The 14,477-nt window shown below is 39.1% G+C and overlaps 1 protein-coding gene across 14 annotated transcripts; it reads left to right on the top strand.

Annotated features, from left to right (window-relative positions):
• The first annotated feature begins 548 nt into the window (after nt 1–548).
• On the top strand, nt 549–14,293 carry LOC120085727 (S-adenosyl-L-methionine-dependent methyltransferases superfamily protein). Of its 14 annotated transcripts, XR_016532220.1 has the most exons (14): nt 568–823; nt 982–1,021; nt 1,130–1,196; nt 1,359–1,444; nt 1,942–3,002; nt 3,109–3,294; nt 3,392–3,558; nt 4,384–4,615; nt 4,951–5,086; nt 5,375–5,469; nt 5,567–5,690; nt 12,907–13,041; nt 13,166–13,257; nt 13,823–14,293. XR_016532220.1 is itself a non-coding variant. In XM_039041889.2 (13 exons), the coding sequence occupies exons 1-12, from the start codon at nt 729–731 to the stop codon at nt 12,991–12,993; spliced, it is 2,376 nt and encodes a 791-aa protein (XP_038897817.1). In that variant the 5' UTR covers nt 549–728; the 3' UTR covers nt 12,994–13,041; nt 13,166–13,666. The 14 variants fall into 14 exon arrangements, 7 of the variants coding, with proteins under 7 accessions (XP_038897817.1, XP_090174052.1, XP_038897816.1 ...); XM_039041889.2 differs by lacking the exon at nt 13,823–14,293 and having other exon boundaries at nt 549–823; nt 13,166–13,666; XR_016532221.1 differs by lacking the exon at nt 13,823–14,293 and having other exon boundaries at nt 5,628–5,690; nt 13,166–13,666.
• Nucleotides 14,294–14,477: the final 184 nt, after the last annotated feature.

Raw genomic sequence — 14,477 nt, 5'->3', positions numbered from 1 at the left:
GAAGTTATTCCCTCAAACAAAACCTTTAATTACCGACCGTCATCATTTACTTCTTACCATAATAAAACCCAAACTTTATATATTACAACTTTTGAGCCAAAATTCCTAGGAAACTCTATTTATGAAACAATCCAAAAAATATTTCTATCAAATTTTTATTTTATTTCATGTCATCCACAAAAAACTCATTTATTATATGAATTTATTCTTGTTGTTCTAACATGCAAAAGTTATTTGATGGAGCTTTTAGATTTTAGATTTCCTAAAAATTTGGTATATTCCCTTGCCTATCTCAAATTTTCATTTCATTAATTTACTTTCTCACATTTATTTTCAAATTTTAATTGGTTCAAATTCTTATAATAATTATTTTTTTAAAAAAAATTATTACATAATTTTTTTATTAAATAAAAATGGTTGTAATTTAAATTATATATTTTTAAATAATTATATAACTAAATTATACTAATTTAATATTAATTTACTAAACATAACTAATTTTTTCTAATTTAAAATTAAAATTTACGGAACACTTCTTAAAACACGACTAGCAATATTCTTACTTCTTGGTATTCCCAAAACACAAATCCGTTGCACCGCCAAAACAGCGTTGCGCGATTTTAGCAAGCTTTGGAAATGGCGCATGGTTAAATGGCGGTAGAAAGAGTGCCGTCGTAACCCGCTCCTGATCATAGTTCTTAACCGGAGTTTCCTTTTCTGCCGACACAATGGGATGTAGCGACGAAGAATCCGAAGACGAAGCCGGAGTCTCTGCGATTAGGGCTCTCGGCTCTCTCTTCAAGTTGACCGAAGTCTTTCTCTGGTAACCACTCTTTCTCACCTACATTCTCGCCGGAAGCCGAGGGAAATCTAAACTAGAAGAAAACAGCTGATTTTATTTTAGTCACTCTGTTCGACTTCGCTTCGTTTTCCCTTCACTTGTTTGGGTATTGACGATAGTTTCTAATGGTTGCATTACAGGGACGATGAGACAGAAGTAGCTAGACGAGTGGAAAGTAGTGTAAGTCTCTGATTTCACTGTTTCAAATTGCGACGGTGATAATTATTGACTTCTCTTTGCTCACTGGTTACTTTCCAATCTACTAATTTCTTAGTTTGTTTCAATAAGTTAGCTCTTGATGCTGATGACGCCAATAACGAAAACTTCGGGGAGAAAATCTGTACCACTATCAGTGGCAAGTGTTTCATTCGTCAATCTCTTTGTTTGCCTAGCTTTATTTTATTTTGTTTTAAGTTACGAGATTTTTGTGGCAAAATTTGATGTTCACCTACTATTTCTGTGACATAACCATGCATGCCGATTGGTGCTAAAGGGTCAGTTGGATTCTTTTGGCCAGGTATCAGCTTATTACCGGAGGATATCGAACTTACAGAACAGATGAATGCTTTGGGGCTTCCTCTTTCATTCCACACAAACAAAGAGGTACTTCAGTATGCTAGTTCTATATATTACCTAGGTTAAATCACGATATTTTTCCTGCAATCAACATGTTGACACTCCTCTACCTCTAGAAGTGTATGTTTTGATTAATTAGTTTCAATGGTCTTTATCTTCAGTGAATGTTAATAAACGCTGAACTACATCGCTCAACTATACATCAATGTTGTATCAATTCTACCTTAGTACCACGTTAAGGTGTAATTTAACCCATTACATAGATAAGCTATTCCACATTTTTTTTTTGCCATTCTTTTGGCCATATCCTCATATAGTTATTGGAAATTATCAAAGAGTAACTCTCATGGCTGTACCATATCTTCTGTTTCATTTCTTCTAGAACAATTGCAAGTACTGTGATGAAAGCTGTATCTTGGATAGCTAAATGGATTAAAATGTTTTTATGCATTACCATAACCATTTGGTGGAAATACCTTTTTCTGCATTTATTCATACTCGTGTGATGTTTTGCCATGTAGCAGAAGAGAATTGGAATCACCATGGGTAAAAGAAAAGCAACTGTCAAGCATTCCAGAACCCAGCAAGGATTTCTAGACAAAGAAGTGGAGTTTCCCAATGCGAGCAGCAGGGAGGAGATTGTAGCTAACATTAATTTTAATGATGATGCCATAGGTTCTCTATGTTACTTGTCTATGGTGAACCAAAGTGAGAAATCTGATCGTGATGTTGTGTTGGATGCCAATGAATCCCATGTCATTTCTGGTGGAAATATTTCACCTAATTTAAGTGTCCTTATAAGTGGTGCTGTTGAAGAACAATCTTGCGACGTTATGTGCAATTTTGTGCTAAATAATGGAGGAGACCATGAGTTAAGCTTAGGTGATGCTGTCTTGGGGGATCATACAGAAGTTAGATCGAGTTCAATTGGTTTAGTTAAAGTTCATTCTCCAAGAATGTGTATGACAGGTCTTGATGTCGACCATGGCAAGCAGGAGGAAGTTGAACCACCTATGGAGTTGGAAGGTTCGTCCATGACTTTACAAGATACTGAAGTGCAGAAGTCCGACATTGATAGTGGCATTGGACTGCCAATTGTGCCTGAATCATCTCTGCTTCATACGGAAGCTGATTATAATGAAGATGACCACGTTGTTGGATGTATTGATGAATCTGGAGAATGGATGGTGTATTGGGATTCTTTTTATAAGAGAAACTACTTCTATAATATGAAGACACATGAGTCTACTTGGAATCCTCCTCTAGGGTTGGAACATTTTGCATTTTCTGATGCAAATTTCACAGAAAATGAACCAAGTGCTGGAGTTGTCCAAATGGATGTATTAGAAGACATAAAATCAGAAGATATTTGCGTGCTTGATGATACCAGGTCATGTATGAATTTAATTGGCGATAATGTCCATTGTCAACCACCTGATGCACTTTTGGAGGGCTCTAGTGTTGTAGCTGAGGGCTCCGAGCGTGTCGCATCTGTCAATACTCCAGTCAACAGTTATAAGCAATCTGATGAACCTCAAGAGCGGCAGATGAGTTGTAAAAATATTGGGGAAAATATTGGATGCAGGTTCTTGCTTCTTGTCTATGATTTTTATTTTTGATTTTCTCTTTTACCTATATGAGTAATTTGTTTGGACTTTGGAGAGGTATATCGTTTACTATTGTGATTTCAGTTGTGAAGGTCATGTCAAGCAACTATGTCATGAGAACTGCAGCAATGGTTTCCAGCTCATTGTTGCAAATGTAGCTTCTGAACAAAAGACCTTTGGCCATTGCAAACCTAGTAACATGAACTCACCTGAGATGGATTGTGTCACCATAGATGATGATGAAGGTGCAGTGGGTTTAGCTACTAGCAGGTAGCATTTAGAAACATAATTTTGATTGGCGCTTATTAGCTTTCTTTATCTCACCAAAAATTGCTCTTCTGTTTGGGCTCCCTTGCCGTGTTTCCAGTGCTTCTCATATGCCTCAGCAGGCAGATCATATGGATGGTGATATGTATTTTGGAAATGGACCTACCATATGTACACTGGGTACTGAGCAAAATCTTTCGGGAAGAAATAGGAAAAAGAAAATGAAAAGAACACGCAGACGTGGACAGCTATCAAATAGAAATGAAGGTTTATTTTTTCTGTTTTCGATATGCCTGTAAAATACTCAGTTTTTTAATAATCAATAGACATTTTATTCACGTTCCCATCATGTTTGATCAATTAGATCTTTTTGCCAACATAAAGGAGAATATGGAAGGATTTCGGCAGAAGTAAATGGACAGGACAGGTCGATTAGCTGGGTCGGTTAATTAATATGACATGTTTCCTTTGATTGTGACCTTATTTTCTATGGTCCAATACATTGGTCCTTAATTCACAATTTAATTTTTATCTCAAGATTGAAGATCATAAGAACTTGACACCCTGGTTAAAAATTCAGATTATTCCTCAACATATAGGATGTAAAATTAGTAACTGTGCCATATCTAGTCACTTTCAGTTCCATGCTATGCAGATAGGAATATAGGAACAGGAGATCGGAGTTTAGATTAACCCTTTACTTCAGGAATCTGAAGTAGAAGTATGAACTTTTGTCTTAGTAGCTTAATGTAGATCTATCTGAGAGGAAACAATTCATGGGTAAATATTGTGTTTTCCATTCTTCTTGGGACAAGTCTTCATTTGATGTTCTTCTGCAAAATTAGTGGTTTGGTGCCTTCATCAGGATTATGAACCTTATTTAGAGCTTTAGTATTATTCAACAATGTGAGTCTGATGAATATGGGTGATCAATTTTGGATGGTGCTGCTTTCTGATTGTAACTCATAACATATTACTACTGCCAAATTAGTCTCTTTTGGTAGGCAATGAGCTTTCTTAGCCTCATGATAGAAATAGATAATGAAATGCCATAAGATTTCTTCTCCCTGACAGATTAATTTTCTTCTGCAGCATTTCATTCTCTTGCAATCACTGAAGAGTATCCCACAAGTATTACTAAGTATTGGTGTCAGAGGTATCAACTTTTCTCCAGATTTGATGATGGTGTAAAAATGGACAAAGAAGGATGGTTCTCTGTAACTCCAGAGCCTATAGCTAGGCATCATGCATCACGTTGCGGAAGCAATACGATAATTGACTCTTTCACTGGTGTTGGTGGAAATGCCATCCAGTTTTCCCAAAGGTGATGATCGATTAACTTTCTCTTTGTTCATCTTCGTAATTGGTTAGGATGTTTTGACTATAGGCTCAGATAATTGGTTAGGATGTTGAATAGTTTATTTTCCAGGGATAATTGACTCTTTGCAGGGATATTTGAGACTTTCATGTATCTTATAGGCTCAGATAATTGGTTAGGATGTTGAATAGTTTATTTTCCATACGTATCAGTGGTTGCTGATTGATGAAAGTGAATTTGATCAGACTGATGTATTATTCTCTTTTACAACTTCTAAAAGATGTTTAATAGAATATTCCTGACAACATCTTTGTTTAATTATCTCGTTAATGATATTACAGGGCCAAACATGTTATCGCAATCGATATTGACCCGATAAAGATTAGATATGCCCAACATAATGCTGCCATATATGGTGTTGGAGATCAAATAGATTTCATAAAGGGGGACTTCTTCTGTTTGGCCCCACATCTCAAGGTATTGACCCTTCTAGAAAATTTGTGATTTTTCAAGTGCTGGAATGAGTGTTTGTGTTAGAAAACCAATTTCCTGAGTGTTTGGCATCATTTATTCCTATTTTTCTGATGACAAGTCCTGAATATTGTTGCCGCTGTCTTTTGAACTGTGGCAGTGTGGCTTTGATCTTGAATATTGTATAAAAAAATTTATTTATTTCTTGCAGTTTGGTTTTTATTAAACGTTCAATGCTATACTTCTATCTCACTTTTAGTTATATTGAATGTTGTTGGTCCCTACCTGCTATAGGCCGATGTTATATTCTTATCACCTCCTTGGGGAGGCCCTGATTACGCCAGAGTTGATATTTATGACCTAAAGACCATGCTCAAACCACATGATGGGTAAGCTTTCTGACTTTGATAGTTCATGCCCAGTTCAGGATGCACTAATATCATTCTTACCATCATCTGAACTTTGCTTTTGCCTGTACCTATTTAGATATTTTCTATTCAACATTGCTAAGAAAATTGCTCCCGTCATTGTCATGTTTCTTCCAAAGAATGTTAGTCTTGACCAACTAGCGGAGCTGTCTCTTTCTTCAGATCCTCCGTGGTCACTTGAGGTAAGAATATCATTTTTGTGCTCAATATCTGCTCTTGCGGACAATTGACAGGCTCTAGAATTGATATTTAGATATTATTGAGGCTGTTATGGTGCTTTTTGTGGAATATGAAGAACATGAGGGGTAGTTGAATTGTCATTGATAAAAATAAAAGGAGGGAAAAAACACACTAATTTACGTGGAAAACCCTAGTCCAGGTAGAAAAAACCACGATCAAATCTTATTATTTAGTTTCACTGAAATACAGAAAAACCAGATAGGAAGCCTTAGGCCTATGAGAGAATTACAAATAAACCCCTAGGGCAAACCGACCCTTTTTCGACACTCCCCCTCAAGTTGGGGCGTAAATATCGATCAGACCCAACTTGTTGACACAGTAATGAAAACTCCGTCTTAACAACCCCTTTGTAAGGACATCTGCAATCTGCCGATTTGAAGGGATGTAGGGAATACATATGCTCCCATTGTCCAGTCTTTCTTTAACGAAAGTCTGTCAATCTCGACGTGTTTGGTTCTATCGTGCTGGACCGGATTGTTGGCAATACTTATTGTTGCTTTATTGTCGCAGAACAATTTCATTGGAAGCTCACTGTCTTTTCGAAGATCTCTTAATACTTTCTTCAACCAGATCTCTTCACATATCCCCAAACTCATGACCCTGTACTCGGCTTTTGCACTACTCCTGGCGACCACTCCCTGTTTCTTACTTCTCCAAGTGACCAGATTGCCCTAGACAAACATGCAATATCCAGACACAGACTTTCTATCAATAGCAGATCCAATCCAGTCTGAATCTGTATATGCTTCTATACCACGTTTACTAGACTTCCTGAACAGAAGACCTTTACCAGGAGTGCCCTTTAAATATCGTAGGATGCGTTCAACGACTGTCATATGTTCCTCATAAGGAGCTTGCATGAACTGACTAACAACACTCACGACATATGATATATCAGGTCTTGTGTGAGATAAATATATCATCTTCCCGACTAATCGCTGATATCTCTCTTTGCTAACAGGGGCTCCGTTATTAACATTACTCAGTTTGGCATTATACTCTGCAGGGGTGTCTACAGGTTTACACTCAGTCATTTCTGTTTCTTTGAGGAGATCTAGAGTACACTTTCGTTGTGAGACAGAGATACCCTCGTTCGATCGAGCCACCTCCATCCCAAGGAAATATCGCAATTTTCCCGGATCTTTAATTTCAAATTCTTCAACCATCTTTGTTTTAAGTCTCATAATTTCATCAGTATCTTCACCGGTCAGAACAATGTCATCTACATACACAATAAGTACTGAGGTCTTTCCTGAACTCGACTTTTTTGTAAACAACGTGTGGTCTGAGTGCCCCTGATCATACTTCTGAGCTTTACAAACGTGGTGAATTTGTCAAACCAGGCTCTTGGCGACTGTTTCAATCCATACAGAGACTTCTTCAATCTATAAACCCGATGGTTAAATTGGTGTTCGAAGCCGGGTGGAGGGCTCATATAGACTTCTTCTTCGATTTCTCCATTAAGAAATGCATTCTTCACATCCAATTGGTGCAAAGGCCAATCTTTATTAACAACAACAAATAACAGTACCCGGATCGTATTGAGTTTGGCCACAGGAGAGAATGTCTCAAAGTAATCAATACCAAAGGTCTGGGTAAAACCTTTGGCTACCAGTCTCACCTTGTATCTGTCAATTGAGCTTTCGGATTTGTACTTGGCAGTAAACACCCATTTACATCCAACCGTCTTGTGCCCCTCAGGAAGAGCAACCTGTTCCCATGTTCCATTTTTCTCTAGAGCTCTCATTTCTTCCATAACTGCAGCCTTCCACTCGGGAGTTTCCATTGCAACATGTATATTACTTGGAACCATTACCGTATCTAGACTGGTAGTAAGAGCCTTGAACTCAAGAGATAGGTTACTATATGTCATGTAACTATGCATAGGGAACTTTATACATGACCTAGTCTCTTTTCTCAAGGCAATTGGGAGATCAAGAGACGCATCACGGTTTTCCTCTTCTTCACGTTCTTTACTGCAGCTAGCCATCTGATCTATGGATCTTTCGTTAGGACTTCCCACACAATCACCTTCCCTTCCACTATTCTCGTTTGCTAGAGTTCTTTCTTCATTGTTGTCTTCTCCATCAGTTTCTCCATCCTTCTCAATTCCCTCTATTTTCTCATCATTTGCATCAATTTCCTCAATTTTCTCATCATTTGCATCAATCTCTATATCTCTGTCCACTCTACAATTATTAGTCTCAACACAATCATCAGTATCACAAACAGGGATATTCATACCTGGAACTGAGACCGAGTCAGACTCATGAACTGGAGCCGGAAAAGCGACAGGCAACACTGTTTCCTTCCTGAGATTCTTCCTGTAGTAAGTTATCCAAGGGACTTGATTAGTGGGAAGAATAGGACTAGGAAGAACAGGGCTAGGATGTTCAGGTTCAGCCGACACCTCTAGAGGAATGGAGTATGTGGACCAGTTAGCCTCTTCACTAGGATGCTCCCCCTGAAGAGGACTAACGGGAAAAAACGGTTGATCCTCGAGAAAGGTGACATCCATAGACACAAAATACTTCCGAGACGAGGGATGATAACACTTGTACCCACGTTGATGGAGAGGATACCCAACAAAGACACATTTCTAGGCACGAGGAGTGAATTTCGTACGATTGGGACCGTGGATATAGACAAAGACAACACATCCAAACACCTGCAGAGGTACGTCGGGAATTAACCGGGTGTTGGGATACAATTCTTTGAAACAATCAAGAGGAGTATGGAAGGATAAGACACAGGAAGGCATGCGGTTGATAAGGTGGGCTGTAGCGAGGATAGCATCGCCCCACAAATAGGAAGGAAGAGAGGTAGATATCATAAGGGAACGAGCGACCTCTACTAGATGCCTATTTTTCCTTTCGGCTACTTCGTTTTGCTGGGAAGTATAGGCACATGAACTTTGATGGATAATTCCTTTAGATATCAGGAAATCTCAAAATGAGTGATTAATGAATTCACGCCCGTTGTCACCCCGTAAAATGACAATTTTTGTGTTGAACTGGGTTTCTATGGTCGCATAAAATTGTTGGAAAACAGAGGACACCTCAGACTTATCGGTCAAAAGGAAAACCCAGGTCAATCTAGTGTGATCGTCAATAAAGGTGACAAACCACCGTTTGCCTGTAGAGGTAGTGGTTGGTGAGGGACCCCAGACATCACTATGGATAAGACTGAATGGTTTGGATGGCTTGTAGGGTTGAAAATGAAACAAAACACGACTTTGTTTAGTCCGGATACACACATCGCACTGTAAGGATGATATATTAATATTATGAAATAAATGCGGAAAAAAGATACTTCATATATTGAAAATTGGGATGTCCCAGACGGTAATGCCATAACATAAAATCAGTCTCAACAGTAGAGAAATTCAAAGAAATAAAACTAGTCCTATAACCATCCTTAAAGGAAGTTTCATCAGTCAGGAAATAGAGCCCCCTATCATGCCGAGCAGTACCAATCGTCGTCCCCGAGCTCAAATCCTGAAACAAAATAATGTCCGGTGAGAAAACAGTCTGACAGTTCAGGTCCCTTGTAATTTTACCAACAAATAGTAAGTTATACGAAATTTTAGGAACATGCAGCACATCATGCAATATCAAACCATCAAACGGAGAAAGATGTTCTTTCCCTGCGACAGGGGCAAAGGACCCATCTGCGATTCTAATCTTTTCATTGTTGGCACTCGGGTGATATGATATAAAATGATCAAAAGACCTGGACAGATGATTTGTTGCTCCAGAGTCCACAATCCAGGGCCGTATACCATAATGCTAATAAAACCAAAAGACTGAGCCGTACTTGAGTGTGCAATTGTACTGACCCCAACAACACTTAAGTTACTCTGACTGTCAGCTTGAGGCGGAGTCGAGGTCTTGTCATTCACCGAATTGCTGACCAGAGCCCGTCCAGGACCAGCCTTGTCCTGTGACTGACGTCGTTTGTAATTTGGAGGTTTTCCATGAAGCTTCCAACACTGGTCTTTCGTGTGTCATGGTTTTTTGCAATGCTCACAGACAAGTGGAGGTTTCTTGTCATTGTCTGATCCAGTTGACTTGGTGGCAAAAGCAGCAGCCTCAGTAGACGTAACTATTGAAATATTCATGGCCCGAGACCTGTCTTCTTCAAGGCGTATTTCAGAGCACACCTCCCTCAGTGACGGTGTAGGACGTTGGCCTAGGATCCTGCTGCGAACACCATCAAATTTCGGATTTAACCCAGCCAGAAAATCATACACTCGATCAGCTTCCTCAAGTTTGAAATACTGCGTCCTATCATGTGTACATCTCCAGATAATCTCACGGCATAAGTCCATTTCTTGCCATAACAAGGACAATTTGTTGAAGTATGACGTGACGTCCATAGCTCCTTGCTTACATTCATGGACTTGTTTGCATAAGGTATAAAGGCGGGATGCATTCTGCTTCTGTGAATACAACTGATGTATTGCATCCCAGATCTCTTTGGCAGTCGCCGTGTAAAGTAACGGTCTGCCAATCTGGGGTTCCATGCTACTCACCAGAACTGATTGTAGCAATGAATCTTCTGCTCTCCAGATACGTTCGTGGGACTGCTGGGTTCAGGTTTGGCTATCTTCCCAGTTAGATAGTCAAATTTCTGTCTTCCTTCCAGAGCCATTCGGATGGATTGAGACCAGGAGAAATAATTTTCGCCATTCAACTTTTCTCCAATAATAATTCCTGCAAAGTGTCCTATTGATCCAGATAATAAATTTGTAGCAGGTAAAGAATGGAAAGAGTTTACCGGGTTCTCGGAGCCTATCTGTAAATTGGACGATTCCTGTTGAACAATTTTTGAGTTTGTACCAAGAACCGACCCAAAATTCGCGAGCTGTTGCTGGAGGAAAAGAAATCTGCTTTTAATCTCATTAGAACACGCCTCGGTCAGACCTGCCGGAGAGTTCGCTGGAAAAGCGACTGGACCGGCATCACTGCAGTCAGAGAGGATCGGCCAATCTACCGCCGGAGGTTGCTGGTCAGAAAACCCACCGACGAAGCCGCAGCTAGTCGAGCCAGAAAAGTCGCTGCGGCTTCGAACCCTAGAGTTGTCGATCGAACGGGTGAACTCTCGTCTGGGTTGCGCGAAGTCTGCTGGGAAATCGATCGGGTTGTGCGCAAAAGCTGCTGGAAGATTGACAGATCTGGTCGCCGTCAATCGTTCTGGATTCGAGGAAGGTTGGGCTGCGACCGGATCTGTTCGCCGAACACCATCTGCACCTGGGAGATCAACGAGTCCGCAGCTGAAGGGTGGCTGGGCATCGCTCAGATCTGGATGTCGATTCTCTTTGGATGGACACGATTTGATCTGTCCGTCGACGGATTGGGTTGTCGTTCTGACGGCACTCATTTGTTGAAGAAGGCGAGGTAAGGCGGTCTCTAGGTATTGTTGGACAACTTCCTTAATTGTGTCAGCTATCTCAAAATTGGTTGTTGAAAGAGACTCATCAATGGTAGCTAGAGTTTCGTTCCCTTGCTCTGATACCATAATAAAAATAAAAGAAGGGAAAAAACACACTAATTTACGTGGAAAACCCTAGGCCAGGGAGAAAAAACTACGATCAAATCTTATTATTTAGTTTCACCGAAATACAGAAATACTGCTCAAATAAATAGATAGACAGGAAGCCCTAGGCCCATAAGAGAATTACAAATAAACCCCTAGGGCAAACCAACCCTTTTTCGACAGTCATCCTAATGAATATCTAGGTTTTGCTTTTCATTGTGCAATGTGTAATGTGCTATTTGAAGTCTGCAGTTAGACTGTGAGCAGTAGTTTCTACTTCAAGTTGAATTTGAACTTTGCTTTTGTTGTTGACAAAATTTGGACAGGAAGACTCATGTACTTTCAATAGTAAATTTACAATTTGGGGAAGGAAGAGGGCCTGCAAAGCAAAGAAAAGAACATCGATGTGGTGCCTACCATAGGAACTCCTATACTTAAGTTAGTATTTAGCAAAGATCAGAGTAAGCTATTAGTAGGAAGAGCACTTTTAACTTTCATAATATTATAATCTCTTATCTATAGAGGGGTGAACCCTAGGGTTCTTATTATGAAAGGGGCTTAGAGATGCTAATTCAAGTCGATCGTGGAGGCTGAAACTGTGGCTCATAGGAAGTGGGCCTTTGTGAAGGGAAGTAGGTGGCCTCGGTCTGCACCTTCGATGCCGAGGCTGGAATATTAGGCTACTTGGCCCAATCACTTCCCTTCTCCTTGTTTTCTCTTCTCTTGGCCCGTTTTCTGTACTCCTTCGACCTTTACGTGATTGTTGAATTCCAATTTTACTCTTAATGTTCTTCTCTTTCGAGCTTGTGACTTTTGGTCCAAACCTATTAAGTTCTATTAACTCTTGGAATACAACAGTCACATGAGGGTCGAAGGAGTCTAGGAAACGGGCCAAGGGAAGAGAAAAGAAGGAGAAGGGAAGTGATTGGGTTGAGCGGCCCAAAATGCCCGCCTTGGCTTTAGAGGCTGAGGCCACTTCCTTCCTTTCACAGTGGCCCATTTCCTATGGGCCACGGTCTTGGTCTCCATGACCGGCCTAAATTAGCATCTTTGAGTACCTTTCAGGATAGGAACCCTAAAGTTCACCCCTTTATAAATAAGAGACCACAACACCATGAAAGTTGCTCTTCCTAATAGTATTGCTCTGGCCCCTTGCTAAATATCGACATAAGCATTGGTGTTCCTATAGCAGGCACCACACCAGTGTTCTTTTCTTTGTTTTGTAGACTATCTTCCTTCTCCAAGTTATAAATTTACAGTTTAAGACACGTGAAGGTCAGATGAGTGTTTCTATCCAGATTTTGCCATCAACAGTTTTGTAAAGGAATGCTCGAGTCTCTATCTTGTCTTTAGCAAACACATGCAATTGAAACGAATAATTCATGGGTATGATGCAAGCTTTCATACACACTTGAATCGTGAATGTGCTTGCTAACATATGCACTCCTCTTCTAATCTGTATATGTATAACTCTTTTTTTTTTTTTTTTTTTGCTCGATACCGTTTTCCCTACTTCTGATAAATAATCTATTACAACTTGACGTCGTGTAACCTTAACACAAAAGCCCTTTCATCTTATCACGTACTTTAAATTCTAATTATTTGTTATTGTGTTCTCAGGTTGAGAAAAACTTTTTAAATGGCAAACTGAAGGCGATTACTGCTTACTTTAGCAATGGCTCTACGAGCGAACACAATGTCACCTAATGCTCGATATCATAGAGAACTTCTCCAGCAAACAGTGATGGGTAGAAGGTGCAAAATGAAGCTGTTTGTTTTCGTTTATAGTTTTCCTTTACCGCTGCCCTTTATTTTCTCTTGTACATTTTGCTAAGTTACAAGAAACCATTGAAGTTGTCGTTTTTTGCTGGCATCACAGGTGTTTAAATTATTGGTTTGCCAAATTAGAACAATTTGGCGGACATGGAGGCGGAATAGTTCATTGTACCATACACACAACTCTTACAATTGGTGAGACCCTCTTACATTACAAGAAAATGATTTACAGCTAGTTAAGGAAAATGTTTGATTTTTGTGGTTGTATTTATTAAATTACTGGACCCATTAGGGGAAAAAGGAAAAAGGAAAATGAAAAGAAAAAGCACCGTGACTAGGGGTAATTTAGTAAACAATATGACGTCAAATCATTCTGAAATTTGGGTTTTCACGTGAAATATCATTGAATCAAGTTGAACTCTCTGTGGGAGATGTTTTGGAATCTGATCCTATCGGATGAGATAGTTACCCAGTGTCATCCTATATTCTCGATTGTTACTAAATTTCATTACTAGATATTTTGTAACTTCTTTCTGAATCTCTGACTGAAGTTGGAAAAGCTGAAAATTCTAATCAAGATGTTTAATCTGATATGCATTTCGAAGATGCTGTTGTAAATTTGCGAAGAGCGTTTTAGCCTCTTTGTTTTGCAATTCTCTCTCTTTAATCATGGCTTTGGCTTGCAAATGCTTAAAAATACACTACAGTTCAATATTTATTGCATCTTTCTCCCCCTTGTGGTACTTATTTGGATATACAGAAGAAGCATGCTCTCATGGGCCAACGTTCCAATAGCCTCATAGAACAAAGATGGATATTTTTTTAGGCTTCAGTTAGATAGGGACTGTTGTTACAGATGCAAAGTTATTTCCAGTGAAATAAGAAGGTGATGATGGTTCATGAACCAACCTAGCGCACTCAACGGATTTGAAGATAAAGAGGAAATGCTATTCCTTTCCTGTTTACTAAATTTACAAATTTACAATCAAACCAATGTTGACTGCTCTATTTCCAGTCAACCTTGGCATGGCAGATAAGTGCGTGTAAAAATGTTAGATGAGAGAGTAATAATTTCGATCCCCAAGAAAAAGAAAAATCTCACCTTTTGAATTGTATTAAAGTTTGAAATATTTTTCTTAACCTTCAGGTTAAAAGTTTAAATTTTAACCTCACATTTTGTTTAACCAAGGGGGGAAAAATGGAAAAACAGTCTATTTTGAAGTTTGTGAAATGACTTGTATGAGTACTCAATAGTGTTCCTTCTAAAATATTTCTTAGATTCTAAATTATTTTTTAATCGTATAAGTTCTTGTAATTTGCCTATAATTAAAACTTTTGAGTTCAACTAATGAGGATGAGTGATTTAAGGGAGTTCGAATTTCTCATACTCCTACTCATACTAAACTGAAATAAAA

Source organism: Benincasa hispida, chromosome 9 (assembly GCF_027475165.1).
Source record: "Benincasa hispida cultivar pf3 chromosome 9, pf3_genome.v1.1, whole genome shotgun sequence".
NCBI lineage: Eukaryota > Viridiplantae > Streptophyta > Magnoliopsida > Cucurbitales > Cucurbitaceae > Benincasa > Benincasa hispida.
The sequence above is the reverse complement of the archived record's forward strand: the minus strand, read 5'-3'. Positions and strand labels throughout refer to the sequence as shown.

Coding starts and splice junctions, on each gene's coding strand:
- LOC120085727 (XM_039041888.2), top strand. CDS start 729: ATGGGATGTAGCGACGAAGAATCCGAAGACGAAGCCGGAGTCTCTGCG. Junction 1,445..1,938: donor CATTCCACACAAACAAAGAG/GTACTTCAGTAT, acceptor TTTGCCATGTAG/CAGAAGAGAATTGGAATCAC. Junction 3,559..4,383: donor GCTATCAAATAGAAATGAAG/GTTTATTTTTTC, acceptor TTTCTTCTGCAG/CATTTCATTCTCTTGCAATC.